This window comes from Delphinapterus leucas, chromosome 8 (assembly GCF_059928025.1).
Source record: "Delphinapterus leucas isolate spDelLeu-1000000601 "Yukka" chromosome 8, BTC_Dleu_Yukka2, whole genome shotgun sequence".
Lineage (NCBI taxonomy): Eukaryota > Metazoa > Chordata > Mammalia > Artiodactyla > Monodontidae > Delphinapterus > Delphinapterus leucas.
This window is the reverse complement of record NC_143136.1, coordinates 9,834,903-9,852,810: the sequence shown is the minus strand read 5'-3', so window position 1 is coordinate 9,852,810 and position 17,908 is coordinate 9,834,903. Positions and strand designations below refer to the sequence as shown.

General features: G+C 45.8%; 1 protein-coding gene across 1 annotated transcript in view; it reads right to left on the bottom strand.

The window, feature by feature from the left end:
- DNER (delta/notch like EGF repeat containing) overlaps positions 1–17,437 on the bottom strand; it is a 321,696-nt gene extending 304,259 nt beyond the window's left edge. Inside the window, exon 1 of the mRNA XM_022567889.3 lies at positions 16,813–17,437. Coding sequence (XP_022423597.2) covers positions 16,813–17,091 — 279 coding nt within the window. The 5' untranslated portion in view covers positions 17,092–17,437. The remainder of the gene's footprint in view (positions 1–16,812) is intronic.
- Positions 17,438–17,908: the final 471 nt, after the last annotated feature.

The window sequence follows — 17,908 nt, the reverse complement described above, 5'->3', positions numbered from 1 at the left end:
TGCAAGTTAATTACTATTTTAATAAAACTCATTTGATTTTTAGAGGTTCTCTATATGTTAAAATAAAAAATTATACTTTTAACAGTTATCTCTGAAGGTGTTGGGCAAAAGCATTAAGCCATGCAGGAAAACTGTTTCTGATCCAGATGAAAATGGTTTTACGTTATGAGTCCGTCTTAAAACAATGGCCTGCCTATCTAAGGATGTCTCTTAATTGCTAAAAAATAAAATGATGCAATGATTACAGTTAATATTTCACCATTCTAACTATTCTGCATAGTCTTCATCTGAATGGGATGTATTTCAGAACTGAGCTCAGCATCACGTATAATGAATTTTTCTTATACGTTACAGGATGAGCAGACAGCTGTGATAATGTGAAGAAAGAACCACATTTGTAGACAGGGGATTCCACCTGCTGTATGACCTTGGTAAGTCACCAAGAACCCCTGTCCCCTCCAGTCTCCTCGCCTATCAAACCAAGGAAATGCCTCCTCCAAAAACACGTGAAGATTAAAAATACATAATATAGAGGAAGGAACCTCAAACACATCCAGGCATATAAGTAACTGAATTTGAATCTGAATGTCCGTAAGAACATTCATGTTGTAAATCCCCACCCACACCCGCCGGAGGACTGTCCTTGTTGTTCGGAATGTCTGAGCTTAAATACTTTGGTGAAGAGAGCCCTGGATGGGGAGTCAGCAATATTCAACTCCTGACCCTGACATTCATCTCTTTGGCCTTCACTTTCTTCTACAAAGTTAGACAAATGGCCAAGATGAATTCTACGATGATTCTAAGCTTTAAAAGTCTACAAAATGTGTTGCCATCTGTTGGTTCGCAAGCTCGTGAGCTTCCAGGGTGAAATCTGATACTGGCCCCCATACGGTGAGGACAAGCCAGACCCCTCTGGATTGGTAGATGGCAGATTTAATAAGCAAGGGAACTTATATATGTGGTGTGTCCTGGGTGCCGCAAGACAAATAGATCTCTGCACCCGCCCGCCAGAATCTTAAATTTTATACAGAGGTTCAGTCATGTATTCAGTCCAGATGATCTCAACATCGCATTGCTCTCTCAAGGCTACATCCTTGAACGTGGCCCTCACTATGGGAATGGTGGGCAGAATGCACATTCTAAGGACAGGGGAGGGGTAAGGAACCACTGATTGCCCGGGTTGAACTGGTGGGTCAACTAGCAGTCAATGGCCTCCTCCAACACAATTTTAATCAGTGCTAAGTGACCGCCAGTGAAAGGATGAGTTCCTCAGATTATTAACCTTGCTTTGAAAAGAATGCCACCTCCTCCACTCTCCCAGCATTCTATAAAAATGTGTCTCAGTGTCAGACTGTGATTAGGACAAGCCTGGAAGATTTCAAGTCATGGGAATGGAGGGATGAGTGGGAAGCAGGGGTTCACGCTGAGCCCCTGACCGGAGGATTCAGTTTGTTTTATGAGCTTCTCTGGGCCACAGATTATCCAGAGTTGCCGGGACTGTCAGCTCCCTGAAGGCAGTTTGTCTGGGGGAGAAGCCTGTGCATTAGGGGCCATACTGAGCTCATAAAACACCCAATTCCCACTCCTTTCTAAACCACACTGCCCCAATCCCATTCCCTGAGGACATTACCCAGGTTCAGGTTGTAGGAACCAAGTAGCCTGGGGGTGGTTGCTAAGCAACAAGTGATCTCCGGGGCCTGCAGTCCTGCCGGCCCATCATCAAGTGCAGGGGGTCCCACCTCCCCATCCACTCAGATTCCTCATTTATACTGAGCTCATTAAAAACTAGCAATATACGTGCTCTCCAGAAACCTACAGGAGCTACTTCCTTAACAAACAAATGTGCTCCCACTGTGATAACTGGGGAGGCTCCACGTTGCCTTGTGATGTATTCAATGTGCCTGATGGGTGCCAGGGCCTAGGAGAAGGGGACTGCCTAGGATACCTGAAGGTCATCCGCCAGATGCCAAGACCTTTCTCAAGCTGTATGTGGCTAACTTATGATCCGGATGGCCTTGCATTATTGTTTTGTCCATTTTCTGGCCTCAGTTTTCTCCTCAGTGAAATGAAGCAACTGGACCAATAACATCTAGGGCCACTTATTCATGGTGGCTCAGGTGCCCCTGGCCAGCTCTCTATTTCTCCCAAAGGAGCTCAGCAGACAACAGGCACTGGAATGAGGGATGAATCACTGGGATGGACAGGCAGTGCTTGGGGCCCAGGCTCAGCCAGAGGACAGAGCTCTCCAGTGCACAGGCCTTCCTGGGAGGGAGCCGCGGGACACTGGGCTCTTTCAAGAAGAGACAATGGAGCTGGGCAAGCAGAGTGTCATGAGAACTGGGGCCACAGATCAGGCCAGGAATGGAGTATCTGGGATGCTGTGTGCCCGGGCAAGGACAGAAGCAAGAAGACATCAATCTGGGATATGAGCAGAGGCTGCAAGAAACCACCCCGGGGAGGATCCTGGGCTCAGCCTGTATAAGAAGGTAACACAGATGGAAATGCACTTGTCAGTTCCTTGAAAAGTTAAATATAGAATTGAAATATATTCCTAGATATAGACCCAAAAGAACTAAAAACAGGTACTCAAACAATTACTTGTACAGGCATGTTCATAGCAGCACGAGTCACAATAGCCAAAAGGCAGAAACAACCCAAACGTCCAGCAACTGATGGTCAGACAAATAAAGCGTCACAGAATGCAGCGGAATAGCATTCGGTCATGAAAAGGAATGAAGTGCCGATGCGTGCTACAACGTGGGAGAGTCTCAAAAACATTATGCTAAGTGACGACCAGCCACACACCAAGGTCAGGTATCGTATGATTCCATTTCTGTGAAATATCAAGGATAGGTAAATCCATAGAGACAGAATGCAGACTGGTGGTCGCTAGGGACTGGGCAGAAAGGGCAGTAGCTGATTAACGGGTACAACCCTTTTAGGAGACGAAAATGGTCTGTAACTAGAGAAATGCTGAGTCCACAACATTGTGAATGTACGAAATGCCACTGAATTGTTCACCCAAAAATGGTTACGTTTCTATCATGTGAATTTGCCTCAATAAAAACAATTTTTTAAGATGTCACACACCCCTTGGAAATACCTGGGATGGTGTATGATACAGGCACTCTACGATTATGAAAAACCACGGGACACATCAGGACTTCACTATCTCTCTACGGCGATACACCCAACGACCACTGATGTGTCTTTCTATGCCTTTAGGTTCTTTCTAATGCACTGTGGTCAGGGCCCTAAGAATAGAATGCTAGAACTCTCCAGTAAATAGGCTTCTTTCCAGGTTTCTGTTTAGGCGTTTATATCAAGAGGCAAGCAGCTGTTCATTTGGAGGCTCCACCAAGGAAGCAGATCTGTTGGGGAACCCAGACAAGAATAAAGACTCTTTTCTGGGAAAGAAGATCCATCTTTGCTGAGGAGGTTATTTTCAAGGGATCCACATGGAAGAGGAAGGGAGAGGAGAGGCAGGGAGCCCAACGGCACTGTCCCCGTCAAAAGCCTTGTCGCCTAAAAGGAAAAAGTGTTAAAGATATAACATGAAATTAAAGTATAAGGGAATCTGCATTTTGTTGAATATTAAGATGAGTCTTTTCTGCCCAAGCCTGGATGGAGAACACTTCTTGAAATCAGAACATTACCTCATCAAGAACTTCTAAGAAATACTCTATTATCCAATAATGGCCATTAAAATTAACTTGGTGATTTTAACAAAATACTAAGAAACCCATGCCAACTATTAAAGGGGAAGTGCGCTGAGCAGTTCTTTTAAAAAAATAAATGAAGCATCTTAATGCTTGCAGCGTTTCAGCTTCAAAAAAGTCAAGACAAATAACAAGTATTTAAATATGATTTAGAAAATCTATGCTAGCCCTTCTTAAAATAGACATAAACTGGGGCTATGTTTAATTATACATTCTAAAAAGGCAATAGGATCAGTCCTATCGACATAAATCTTGGCCAAAACGGAATTCTTTAAAAGCAAACTCCTGGTTCAAATTGGGTAATTCTCAAAATATTGTACAACGTAGTACTGGTATCAAACATTAGAATTCTAATGAAAATTTACTGACCACCCCATGGATGAGTTTGGCTAAATAAAACCCAAAACTTATAAGCTTCTAAAGGGCAAAACAATGACTATAAGCAGAGTCAAAAGAAAAAAGATAAATAGAGAAAAAATATTAATAACACAAAGGACAAAGGACTAATTTTCTCACTAACAATGTGCTATGGCAGATCAAATTTTTTTTTTTTTTTTACCACACCAGGCAGCGTGCAGGATCATAGCTCCCCAACCGGGGATCAAACCCATGCCCCCCCTGCACTGGGAGCACAGAGTCTTAACCACTGAAACCCCAGGGCGGTCCCACAGCAGATCAGTTTAAAAAATGAACAACCCAAACGAAAATTAGGCAAAAATAAGAATAGGCAATTCATTAAAAAATGTTCTCCTTCATTCATAATTTTTAAAATGCAAAGAGAACCACTGAGATACCATGTTTTACCTCTCAGTTAACACACAAAAATAAAATCTGAGATACCAGTATTAACAAAAATGTGGGTGAACAGGCATTCTCAAATGCTGTTAGCAAATAAGCAAAACTGTTCAATCTTTTTGGATGGCAATTTAGCAATATTTACTAGAATGTTTAATGTATGCAACTTTTGACATACATATATATACACATATGTCATTGCATATCATTATATACATACATATATAGTCATTGCAACATCATTTATAATGGAAAAATGGAAATAGTGTATTTCAGTAAAGACTGGATACATAAATATTCACATAATGGAATACTATTCAGCCATCAAAAAGAACGAGTTTGCTTTCTGTTTTAGGGTATAGTAAGATGTTCATAGTAGATTAAGAAAAAATTTGCAAAACAGTATGCACAAGATGATTTCATCTTTATATAAAATAGTTGCATGGATATATGAGTATTTACATATGCTTCACATATGTTTATATGTACAGAGAGGAAAAGGTAAAGAAAGCTACACACCAAAATGTGAACAATGACTACTGCAGAGGCATGAGATTAGCAGAAGAGGGGGAGAAAGGGTAAGATAAGTTTACCAGTAGGCCTTAGTCACTATATTTTTATAGGTTTTTAATGTCCTAACACAGTTTGATGGTTGCCCTTAAAAGGGCCCAAGAAGATGTAAAACTATGAGCTAAATTATTATCTTAAATGCAAGCTAATAAAATTTGCCTTGTGTAACTATTCGGCAAGAATTTAAATTGCCATTGAGAAGCCCATTAGAGCAAAGCTGGTAATCAGAGCAGGGATTAGTTAGGCTTTTTGGGTAAGGTTGCCAGATTTAGCAAATTAAACATAAAGAACTCCCAGTTAAATTTGAATTTCAGAAAAACGTGCAATATTTGGGACACAGAAAACAAAATTCATTTTTTATCTGAAATTCAAATTTAACTGAGCATCCTGTATTTTAGCTGGCACTCCTATTTGGGGGCTACTTCATGGTCCCAGGCTGGCTCTTGGTACATGCTTTAGTCCCTGCCCAGAAGTTTCTCGTGTATTTAGCTAGCTTCTTCTTCCTCTGTACTAGTAGTTATTTTATTGGTGGAAGACTTCTTCAAGAATCTCATGAAACTTGTGAGCCATTCCCCAAGAGAACAAATACGTACAAAAGGTGGCATCTTGGGACATCCCTGGTGGCGCAGTGGTTAAGAATCCGCCTGCCAATGCAGGGAACACGGGTTCAAGCGTTGGTCCGGGAACAGATCCCACATGCTGAGGAGCAACTAAGCCCGTGTGCCACAACTACTGCACCTGTGCTCTAAAGCCCACAAGCCACAACTACTGAGCACACATGCCACAACTACTGAAGCCCGCGTGCCTAGCGCCTGCGCTCCGCAACAAGAGAAGCCACCACAATGAGAAGCCCGCGCACCACAATGAAGAATAGCCCCCGCTCGCCACAACTAGAGAAAGCCCGCACGCAGCAACGAAGACCCAACGTAGCCAAAAATAAATAAATAAATTTATTTTAAAAAAAAAAGTTGGCATCTCAGGACATCTGTATACTCTTGAAACCACCTGTAGATTCCAGGTTAAGAACCCTAATTTCTATCTAGATGTGATGTGCTATCCTGATTCTTGGAATTCCATGTCATCTCAACAAATTTAAAGGACTCACACAACCTGATTTCAAGACTTACTCTAAAACTACAGTAATCTAGGTCGTATGGAATTGGTGAAAGGATAGATATATAAAGTCAATGGAATGGAATAAAATAGACCCACATATGTATAGCTGAACAATTTTCAACAAAGGTGCCAAGATAATTCAGTGGAGATGGACAATCTTGTCAACAAATATTTCTGGAACTGGATATCCATATGCCAAAAAAATGAATAAAAACTACTCATACACTGCACCACATACAAATACAAATATTATCTCTAAATGGGTCAAAGACTTAAATGTAACACCTAAAACAATACAATTCCAGAAGAAAATATAGGAGAAATTTTTTGTGACCTTGGATTAAGCAAAGATTTCTTAGAGAGGACGCAAAAAAAGCACAAACCATAAAAGAAAAAAATGGATAAATTAGACTTCACCAGTATTAAAAACCTGCCCTTCAAAAGACACTGTCAAGAAAATAAAAAGACAAGCCACAGTTTGGGAGAAAATATTTGCAAGTCACATACGGAATAAAGGATGTACATCCAAAATCTAGAAAGAACTCTCATAACTCATTTGAACCAAACACTTCATCAAAAAAAAAAAAAAGGTATGGATGGCCAATAGCACATAAAAAAATGCTCAGTATCATCTATTGTTACGAAAAAGCAAATTAACACTGCAGTGTGATGCCACTATACACCTATTACAATAGCTAAAATCTAAATCACCAACAATACCAAAAACTGACAAGGATGCAAGCAACTGGAACTCCCATTTAATACTGATTGGGATGCAAAATGACATAGTCATCCTGGGAAACAGCTTGGCAACTTCTTATAACGTTTAACATGCACTTACGCATGACCCAGCAATCCCACTCCTAGGTACTTCCTAAAGAGAAATGAAAACATGTACACTTAAAGACCTGTACGTGGACGTTTTACTCATAATCAGCAAAAACTGGAAACCACCCAAATGTCATGAATCGGTGAAAGGATAAACGAAATTGCGGTATATCCATACAATGGAATACTACTCAGCAATAAAAAGAAATTATTGATGCATGCAACCTCAGAAGTATTACACTAATAGAAGAAGCACACATGTTGTGTGGTTTAATTTATATGATATTCTGGAAACTGCAAAACTGTAAGGACAGGAATCAGACCAGCAGAGGCCAGGGGCTGGGCCTGGGGAGAGGGTTTACTACAAAGGGGCATGAGGAAATTTATGGAGGTGATGAGCTATTCTATATCCTAATTGTGGTGACAGTTACACAGCTATATTTCAAAAATCATAGAACTGAAGGCTTAAAGGGGTGAATTTTACTGTATATAAATTATACCTTAATTTTTGAAAGAGACTGAAAATCCTTTGTGTAAGGAGTAATCAGGAAGGTCAGTTTGAAGTTAGAGAGTTTGGTTTTCTTTTCATATTTTCTAGATAACATGTTCCCTTTCTTGGGTAATATACTGAAGATATACTTAACATTTTTCCCATTCTAATACATTTCACTTTGCTTAAAAATTAAGGATGGGATTTTGCTCCAAATAACATATTTTGGAAATCTGACCTGAACACTGTCAGAGACTGTCAATCATCCTTACTGGGCTGTCCTTCCACTGGGCAGATATCAGCCCATTTACTACAGACTCTGGGGTTCTGATTTCCCATGGAAAAGAGGGACTAGATCCTTTTCACCTCAGGTAATCACTTCCACCACAAAATGCCTTCCCTAAAGGAGTTTCAATCTGCCTCTGAAACCCAAAAGTAATTACAAATGCTCCTTTAAATTAATTACAAGCAGCAGATAATTGTCAGCATTGGAATTCTAAAGGATGTGCCAGCTTTCAGGACCCCTTAGCAAAAGATAGCAGACATTTCTCTTTCCAAGCGCCTTTCCTTTTCAAGCGCCTTTCCTTTAAGTACACTTATTTCATTGCACAAATCCTCACTGTTTTTCAAAAGCCCTATGCCATTTCTCTCTCTTAAGAAAGAAAAACCTTAACATTACACAAACCCAAAGCATCCCTGCAGAAACTAAAACTGCCAGGACTGGCACCGCTACCAATTTTTCCTCTGGTTCCCCTCCAGCACTCACTTTGAAAGTCACAAACAAGGAGCAGTTTGAGGCAAATGCAGTGTAATAATAGCAAAAACATTATACTTGAAGCCCCAACGCTGGGGCCCAGCTCTCCAATGCTGTCACCGAGCTGTATGACCCCAGGTAAGTTTCCTTAGCCATGAAATGGAGAGTGGTATCCACTTTTACAGAAATAGCAGTTCGTATGCACAGAGGGCCAACTCTGTGCCAGGGGAATTACGAGCTACTCTGTTCATCCTTCCAAACATCCTATGAATGAATGAGGAATTAAGGTTAAGAAAGCTAATAAGCTCCTAAGAAGAAGGATAAACAATAACAAAAAGTTTGCAAATATAAGTAGACATTTCTGCATAATAATAATATTACAATTGTTGAATTTGTGTTTTATAAAATAGGTCATGATTAAACTTTGAACAATTAAAAAAAAGCGGGGGGGCTTCCTTGGTGGCACAGTGGTTAAGAATCCACCTGCCAATGCAGGGGACACGGGTTCAAGCCCTGGTCCGGGAAGATCCCACACGCCGTGGAGCAACTAAGCCCGTGTGCCACAGCTACTGAGCCTGCACTCTAGAGCCCACAAGCCACAACTACTGAAGCTGACGCACCACAACTGCTGAAGCCTGTGGGCCTAGGGCCCGTGCTCCGCAACAAGAGAAGCCACCGCAATGAGAAGCCCACGCACCACAATGAAGAGTAGCCCCTGCTCGCCACAACCAGAGAAAGCTTGCGTGAAGCAACAAAGATCCAATGCAGCCAAAAATGAATAAAAATTTAAAAAAAAAGGTAATAAGCTTGTAGTGACCAAGTGCGGATTCTAAACCTCTAAATTCACACCCCAAACCCCTACAGCAGGTGTTTCCTTTCCCTACCACACACGCCTCCCTGGAAGTAAACTAACTTCAGTGTCCAAACATATTAAACAAGGTCTGATGTACAATGAAAAGTTAAAGTCTGCCCAGGATGACTCTTGAGATCGAAGACAAGGGCTCTGTTTATCCGTTGGTATATCTCCCACTGCATCCAGCCTTAGTGGCTGGCCCTAGAGCCTGGCTATAGACACCCCTGGAGAAGAAAAGACAGAGGGAGGATAAGGGAAGGGGAAGGGGGAGCAGCCTTTATTTAGCTCAGTCAAATAAAAACGGAAGAATAAATTCTTTCCACCAACGTTTACGGAAACATTCAGCCAACCTCTTCCTTTGTCACGGGCCAGATAAATATTTTCAGCTTTACAATCCGTAGTCTGTTGCAACTGCCCCACTCTGCTGGTGGAGCCCACCAGCAGGTAATACTTAAACGAATGGGCGTGGCTGTGTCCCACAAAGCCTGATTGACACTGGAATTTGAATTTCATATCATTTTCATGTGTCCCAAACTCTGATTCTTATTTTGATTTGTTTCCAACTATTTTAAAATGTTAAAACCATTCTTGGCTGGTTGCCTGTCTGCTGTCTGGCGCCTGATGCTCCTGTAATCCTGAAGCTTACAGCCCTGTCAGGGGTCCTGCTCTGCCCTCACTCACCCTGGGGAGCAGGGAGGGGTGACTTAGAGAAGCCCCTCCTCTTTTTTTTTTTTTTTTTTTGCGGTACGCGGGCCTCTCACTGCTGTGGCCTCTCCCTTGCGAAGCACAGGCTCCGGACGCGCAAGCTCAGCGTCCATGGCTCACGGGTCCAGCCGCTCCGCGGCATGTGGGATCTTCCCGGACTGGGGCACGAACCCGCATCCCCTGCATCGGCAGGCGGACTCTCAACCACTGCGCCACCAGGGAAGCCCAGCCCCTCCTCTTAAAGACAACTGCACTAAGACTCACAGTATGAGTGTTGACCGAAGACAGGTCAGTGTTCAAATGAAGCAATGAATGATTCCATAAAAGGCTAGGTGGCCAGCGCATGCTCAGTCCACATTGTTCTCTTACTGTTTTTGACACCCACCTGGTAAGGGGGGGGGGTACAGAGGAGGAACTAACAGAAGTGAATGCTGTAGGGAGTCAGCAGCAAAATCCCAGTTTTCTAGCATCTGATACATCACAACCAAAGAAATGAATCTCCACTGGTGGAATTTTAGTCTCTTTGGAAAACGGGTAAGAAAGAAAGATTTTTTTTTTTTTTGGTCCAAGGGAAAAACATGAAATAAACGAGTCCTCTTACAGATACGCACAATGGATACCTTTTAGTGGGTGTCTCCTCTTGGCCAGTCACTGGACTAGATACTTTTCTAAGCCACGAAAACCTTCAAGGTTGGCATCAGGGTCCCATTTTCACAGATGAGGGAACCACGCTGCAGAAAAACTAATTACTTCCCCGAGGACACTCAGAGTCCACCCCAGGTCCGCTTCCCACATCTGGACTCAACACTGCATCACATACGCCTTCGTGGAGACTTCAAGTCCACTCTGAGACGCAAAATCTTTGCCATTGGAGGAAAGTGCGGGCCAGAAATTCCAGGCTCTGGATGCTCTTGGATGAGGAGGGCCAAGAGCATGTGGGACTGTATTCTTTTTCTCTGCCACAGGCTACATGTTGGGCAGGGGAGATGACCAGAGTCTAGCGGGGGCTTCCCTACCCTGGTCCTACAGTAGAATTACTTGGAGGACATTTAAAAATCACAGGTGCCCAGGCCCCGCCAATTAAGTCAGAACTTGGGGGATGTGGGACAGTGGGACGCAGGCACTCATTTTTGCTAAAGCTCCTGGGGGACTCTACAGGCAGCCAGGGTTCGGCACCAGTGTAGGTGAAGGGGGAAGGAGGAAATATAAAGAAATTCTATCCACAAACTTTACTGTGCTGTTGGACTTTCTGTCTGGGGGGCAAGATTCTATAGTCCCTGCCTCTGGGTTGGGCAGCGCTGACCACAGCTGCCTCCTGGATCGGTAAGAAGATCTAAAAATACAGCTCAGCCATTCGGTTTTCTGACTCAAATACCCTTCGGCCTCAGATAGGTTTTCTTTGCTGTCTGATGCCTGAAATGAGGGCATAAACAAAAGCATTTTGGATGGTACCGTGTCACATGAGAAGCTTAAGCAAAGAAGCTGAAGACAGAAATGTGTTTTTGTCAGGTGGCCAAACCGAGAAAAATGATGTTTCCTAAGAATTCGTCAGATAAACTAAGTAAGAAAATCACTCCATTTTCATAATACCAAGGAAAACAACTGTTTCTTTCCTTTATTAAAAGTGTTCAAAGGATTTTGATGAGCTTCATTCATTTCAAAAGAAAACAAAGTCACTGAGAATTTTCTGAGAAACTCTTTGTCTATTTCAGAATAAAAAACTATACATTTATCAAAATTTCAGTACAATGAATTTTTTCATTTTTAAAACTGATCTTGTAGCATAACTCATCCTAGTAGGGAGAAAAAGCTGAGTCTGTTCATTGAAGGGAAACAATCACGGGCACTGAATAGACTGGTGTAGTCATATTTTATATGAGAAACAGATAATCCTTTTCCTAGTAGTGTACCTTGCATTTGTGCAACATTTTACTTTTTTTCAAAATGTTTTAAATTCATTCTCCCATCCTCCTTTATATTTATCGAAAAAAATTTCACAATGTCCCCTTTATTAATTGCATCTTTTCTAAAAAGAAAGTAAGACAAGCATTCTAGTCCATTTTGGAGATATGAACACTGAAGTCCAGGGATGTTCGATTGCTCTCCCAAGGTCACAAAAAGTTAGTAGAAAAGCCAGAGAAAGAAGCAACGTCTCTTGACAGCTAATGTAGGAGATTTTGCACATATCACAATGTGAGTCTGTGTGGGTATGCGTGTGTGTGCATATGTGCAAAAAGTCCAGCAGAGAAGGCTGAAGCTGTGCAAAGAGCTAGAATTCTTTGTTGTTGTTTGTTAGCAAACTTCACTCAAAATGGATTCATCAGAAGCAGAACCATTGTTTCAAGTTCCATGTTAAATCAAAGAGAGGGTTATAGAATCAGCTTAGTGGGTAAAACTACATAAAAAGCAGCTACACAAGCCCCTGTTTCCTCCAAGTGCAGAAACTGACACATTTTCATTCTAATCCCAAAGGATAAGATTCCTAGAGAACATGAAGAAACAAACAGGTGTCTGACTGCTTGAATATTTGGCAAAGAATTAATTCATTAAAAAAGCTGGATTAAAACAAAATAATACAAATAATACAAATTTAAATAATCTCTACCTTCGATGGAAGGCCCAGTGGAAGGGAGGAGTTCCTGTACCACTCACCTGGAAAGAAAAATTGGTCCAGCAGCTGCCACCTCTGATACCTGCCTGCTTCCGCAAATGAAACAGAAAGGCAAGAACAGCAGCCTCAATTTTTTTTAATTTTAAGTTTGAAGTTTTTTCAAACCCATCAGAAATACTTATGTTTCTTTTATGTAGTGTCCATATACTTGTCATCATGGTAAAAATAACTTCAGCCAGGACCTACAATTCTAACTCTGAGTGAAGGTCTTGCTTGGTGGGTAGCATAAGGGGAATTTGCTGTGTCTTTATCAGGCTTTTCACTCCAGCTGGGCACAGCCATCAAACTGTGTTTCAGAGCAAAACCAGGTGTTTTAAAGCAAACCCAGCCGCAGAAATCACTCCGTCCCTTTTTTTACTGGTAAGACTCAAAGAGGTTAGAGCGCTAATTTAAGGTCACACAGCTAAAAATAACAGGGCCAGGACTGGACTTTCATCTCCACACCGTTCGGACTCTACAGCTCTACATCAAGCCAGCTAACTGGTTCAAATCCCACACTGACTTAACAGGGTGAACTTGGGCCTCTCATTTAACTTTTCTGCACTTCATCTAAATAATGGGGATGGTTACAGCACCCAGCTCATAGGACACCATGAGGATTGGGGAACTATATCTGTAAAGCCTCTGAAACATTGCTGGCACGTGGCAAGTGCTTGAGAAAAGAGCTAGCAATCACCATCATCATCACAGTCATCATTGTCATCATGTCTCTGTAGGTTAGATTTCCATATACATTTTTATTTTTTTAACATCTTTATTGGAGTATAATTGCTTTACAATGGTGCGTTAATTTCTGCTTTATAACAAAGTGAATCAGCTATACATATACATATGTCCCCATATCTCTTCCCTCTTGCATATACATTTTTAGAATCCATTGAATGCTCATGATTTAATAGGTCTAAGTGTGTTAGAGGACTTAGAAAAGATGTATCTTAAGCATGAACAGGGTCTTGCACGGTTTGATCCTCTCACCAGCACCAAAGGAAAGAACACCTAGGCTTTCTAATCAGCTTGCCTCCATGTGGGCAGAAGGGGAAGAGGGACAGGTGTGGCTTAAAAGCTGTCAGCAGTCAAACATCAAAAAACAGAATCAGACTCTTTATCACCAACCTTGTGAGGTAGATCCCATCCTCGAAGATGGGAACCTGAGACTAGGTTTAGATCACCTGTCACAGCAGGTTCAAGGGCAGCAGCTCAGCTTCAAATGCACACATCCTCCTTCACACCACACAGTTCCCAGATTCTGTGAGTTCCTATCGCTGGGTGATACCAGAAGCACCGCCTGGACCCAGGGGCTTGCCCAAACACCAGCCAGCTGACCACACAAAAGCTGAAGATAGCCTTAATCCATTTTAATCCCAACTAGTGGTTCATGGTTTTCTTAATTTTAAACACATACTGAAAAAAGGAGGAGGAGGGGGTGGGAAGGAGAAGAGGAAGGAAGGAAGGAAGGAAGAAAGGAAGGGAGGGAGGGGGAGGGGGGAGGGGGAGGGGGAGGGGAGGGAGGGAGGAAGGGGGAGGGAGGGAGGAAGGGGGAGGGAGGGAGGGAGGAAGGGGGAGGGGAGGGAGGGAGGAAGGGGGAGGGGAGGGAGGGAGGGAGGGGGAGGGGAGGGAGGGGGAGGGGAGGGGAGGGGGAGGGGAGGGGAGGGAGGGAGGGGGAGGGGAGGGGAGGGGAGGGGAGGGGGAGGGGAGGGGAGGGGGAGGGGAGGGGAGGGGAGGGGGAGGGGTGGGGAGGGGGAGGGGAGGGGAGGGGGAGGGGTGGGGAGGGGGAGGGGAGGGGAGGGGAGGGGAGGGGAGGGGAGGGGAGGGGAGGGAGGAAGGGAGGACTTCAGAGTTAGGTTCCAATGTTTTCATTGCTAACATTATTGTCTTTGTAGTTGGGGGAGGGGTGACACTTGCTGTCTACAGAATTCTCCTCACGTACAGGTAAAATTCCATTTTCAATTTACCCAGCGAGCATGCGATTCTGTTTCAGCAAGCACACTGTCTGCAACGGCTAACATCCATTTCCCTTATCTGTAATTGAGTATGTGTAAGGGGTTTTTTCCCCTCTGTTTAACTTCTCTATTGAGATTGCCTTTTTCTCCCCACAGAAAATGAGTCTCAAGTGTTAATGCAAGAACATGAAAGATTAAATTAAAATGATCAGGAATCAATTTTTTATGGGTTTACAAGGCTCTGAATCATCTCAGTTTAAGTTCTTCTGGGTAACCAAGCCAGAACCAGATCAGGTTCCAAATTTGCTCAGCTTTCCTGTTAGAATTAGTTACGCCAGCTCTCTTCAACTCGGAACTCCCAACCCAGTATTGCTTCTCCTCAGGTGGGCAGCATTCAGAGAGCTAAGACTGCCTCAGAAGGACCTAGAAGCCCGAATCTGTTTTGAACTAGTTGGTTCTGCAATATTTGTGTATTAGTTCATGACTTATTTCTGAATGAATACATTATATATCAAAACACTACTTAGGACAAAAAAAAATTTACGCTTCTCTGAGTCATCTCTAGGAAGCAATAAAGAGGTCTTCCCCTTTCCTGAAGATTTCTTCTATTTTTAGATCACCAAAAAAAAATAAAAGTCTCAGAGTTGGGTTAAATCCCCAATGTCCAGTCTTTCTTCCCATTTACTTAAACTGATGTGCACTCTAACCTACCTTCTCCTGACCATGTCTACTACACTCTGAATCCAAACTGACTGTTTCTTTCAAGGACAGATTTCAGACATGTAAATATGAGAGTGGTTTGATAGGAGCATTCAGGCAACTCACTTCTCCAGTAAAAGTCATATAGATCATCAGTCAACAGGGGAGATTAGTAAGCAAGATTCTGTCCTAATGGTTCGTGCGGCTCCAGCAGGCATTTCCCCAAAGAGTCCTCATTCCCCAGATGTACTCCGCGGGGTCGTAGCGCGCTCTCATCATTACCCTACTCCTAATCGTCAGCATCATCTCCTTTGAGGGAGTTAAAGCTTATTGGAACCAATTAACAAAGAAGAACACAACGTTGAAAAGATAGATTCAGCTTGATAATTTGCTACTACTGAGGAAAAACAGATTCTAAGAAATAGCAAAAATTGTCTGTCAAGGTCAAGTTTCTCAATCCCATTTAACTATATTAAAAAATACTGGCCTCTTACCCAAAGAAATACAAGTGCATTTGAGCGTTTTCAAAGTAACTCTTGGGGCATTTTATCAAATTTATATGAAACAAACTCCTCCGCTCCATATGTAAGAAAGCAAGCGTCTGATCCCTTATACGTTCCACATTCACTTGGTTGAATTTAATAATTTCAGATAAATCCATCACTTGCCCTGCCCTGGAATAGAGACTTGGGGATTTTCTACCTGCACACACTGTGTGCCGAGTCGCCTACTGAAAATGTTGGTGTTAATAGGTTAGTAGGTTTCACCGAGCTTTTAACAAACTTGTAAGCCAGCCTTGTTTATTATCTGCCAAATTCTCTTGGAAATCCCAAATCCACGGTTAGCAGCTGGGCATCTCCCATCCCTCGCATGGCCCCACGCTTCCTTGAAGCTTCCCGGTGCCCAGCTCACTCCCTGGCTGCCTACCCCAAACATGCGCCTCCAGGAGCGTCCGGCAGGGAAGGCAACACAACAAGCCCAACTCGCAACGTCCCTGCCAATGCTTCCTGCTGCTCCAACACTCCTCCTAAGCTCAGAAAGGGCTGGTCGCAGGCCGCGGGGAGGCAGCTGACCTCTCGGCCTCCGGCGGCTTTGTTAGAGCCCTCAAGGGGGTTGGAAAGGAAGGAAAATGCCCGACCCCTGGGCACGGAGCCCGCCACTCCCTGCCGCCCATACGGCTCACCCTGGACACACGCAGGATCCGGCGGGACAAGGAACAGGGGCCACCTGGACATGAACCCCGCCAGGGACGCTTGGAGCTGGTCCCTCTGCGCTGCCAGAACGGGTACCAAGACCCGGCTCTGGCGGAGTGTGGCTCGGCCCGGGCCGAGATGGGCGCGCCACTTGGCGGCTAATGGTCGTGCCAGGAGTACCAGAGCTAGCTAGCTAGGGTGGCTGCCAGGCCATGGAGCGGCGCGCTCCGAGGAACCCGGGCCGGCACGGCCGGAGTACCAGGGTGGGCAGAGAAGCGACACTTGCAAGGTCGGCCAGGGGTCCGCGTCCACGTGGGCCGAGAGGCCAGATCCATCCCCTTCCCGAAGGGGGAAAAGCTCCTGTCAGGCACCCTGGAGCTCCGCACCGGGTAGCGCGCAGTGGCCGGCGGGGAGAGGCTGCGGGTCCCCGGCCCGCGCCCGCCGCCGAGCCCGCCGCCGCGCCCGCCGCGTCCACTCACCTGGCAGTTGGCGCCAGAGATCCCGGCGGGGCAGGTGCAGCTGTAGCCGGGGTCGCCGGCGGCGTCCGGGGACTGCGGGCCGGGCGCGGGGCGCGGGGTGCACACACCCCCGTTCCGGCAGGGCTGTGCGCCGCATGGCCCCGACACGGACAAGGACGCGACAGGCACCGGGCTGGCCAGACAGCCGCTGCGGGGCCCCGCGCCGAGCAGCAGCAGCAGCAGCACGGCGGGCGCGGGCAGCAGCTGCGCACCGGGCGCCGGGGCGCGGCGGGGCAGCATGGCCGACGGAGCGGGCGCGGGAGCGGGAGCCGAGGCTGAGGCGCGGCGGCGGCCCTGGCGGCGGGAGCGGCGGTACTGGCGTCGAGAACTGCTCCGCGGCGCCGGGCGCTTCCTGCAGCTGCGGGATCCGCGGTTCCCGGGGCAACGGCGGGCGGGGCTTGTGGGCGGGGCAAGCGGGGGCGGGGCGCCGGACGTGCGTGGGAGGAGAGGGTCGTGAGGACCCTTCCCCCACAGGGAATTGAGTCGCGGGGAGCAGAAAGGCCGTCCGGGGCCCCCAGCCCAGAGGGGTGCGGTCAGAGTCGTGGGTGTGTCCAAAAGAACCTCGAGAGGTCAGTGGTGGCGGCGCGGCCCCGGCGGGGAGCTAAGGCGAGGCTCGGGAAGGAAAGGGGGTGGAGGAGGTCAACGCAGGCGCGGGGAGGACTTTACGGGGCCTCCAGGTGCAGAGCAGCGCTGCGCCCGCCAAGGGCCGGACAGGGGCGGGCGGGGGCGCCGCGCGGGACTGGCAGGAACCGCCCTCGGCCTCTTGGCGCAGAATCTGCGAGATCGCAGGGGGCCCGGCCTTACTTCATTCCCCGGGGCTGCTCCCCCAGCTTTCACCACTTCCCCAGCACACACGGCCCTCCCCGCGCCTCCTCCAAACCCTGGCGCCCAGACACCCGCAGAGGAGCGGGACTGGCTAAGAAGTGACCTTGCGTCTGCGCAGCGCGCCCCGGGGCCCTTGTCCTTGGTGCTGACCGAGAGCTTCCCCTCTCGCGGGCCCTTCCCGGAGGGCGGAACCGGCCGCGCCTCTCAGAGGTGTCTGACTGTGGCGCGCGAG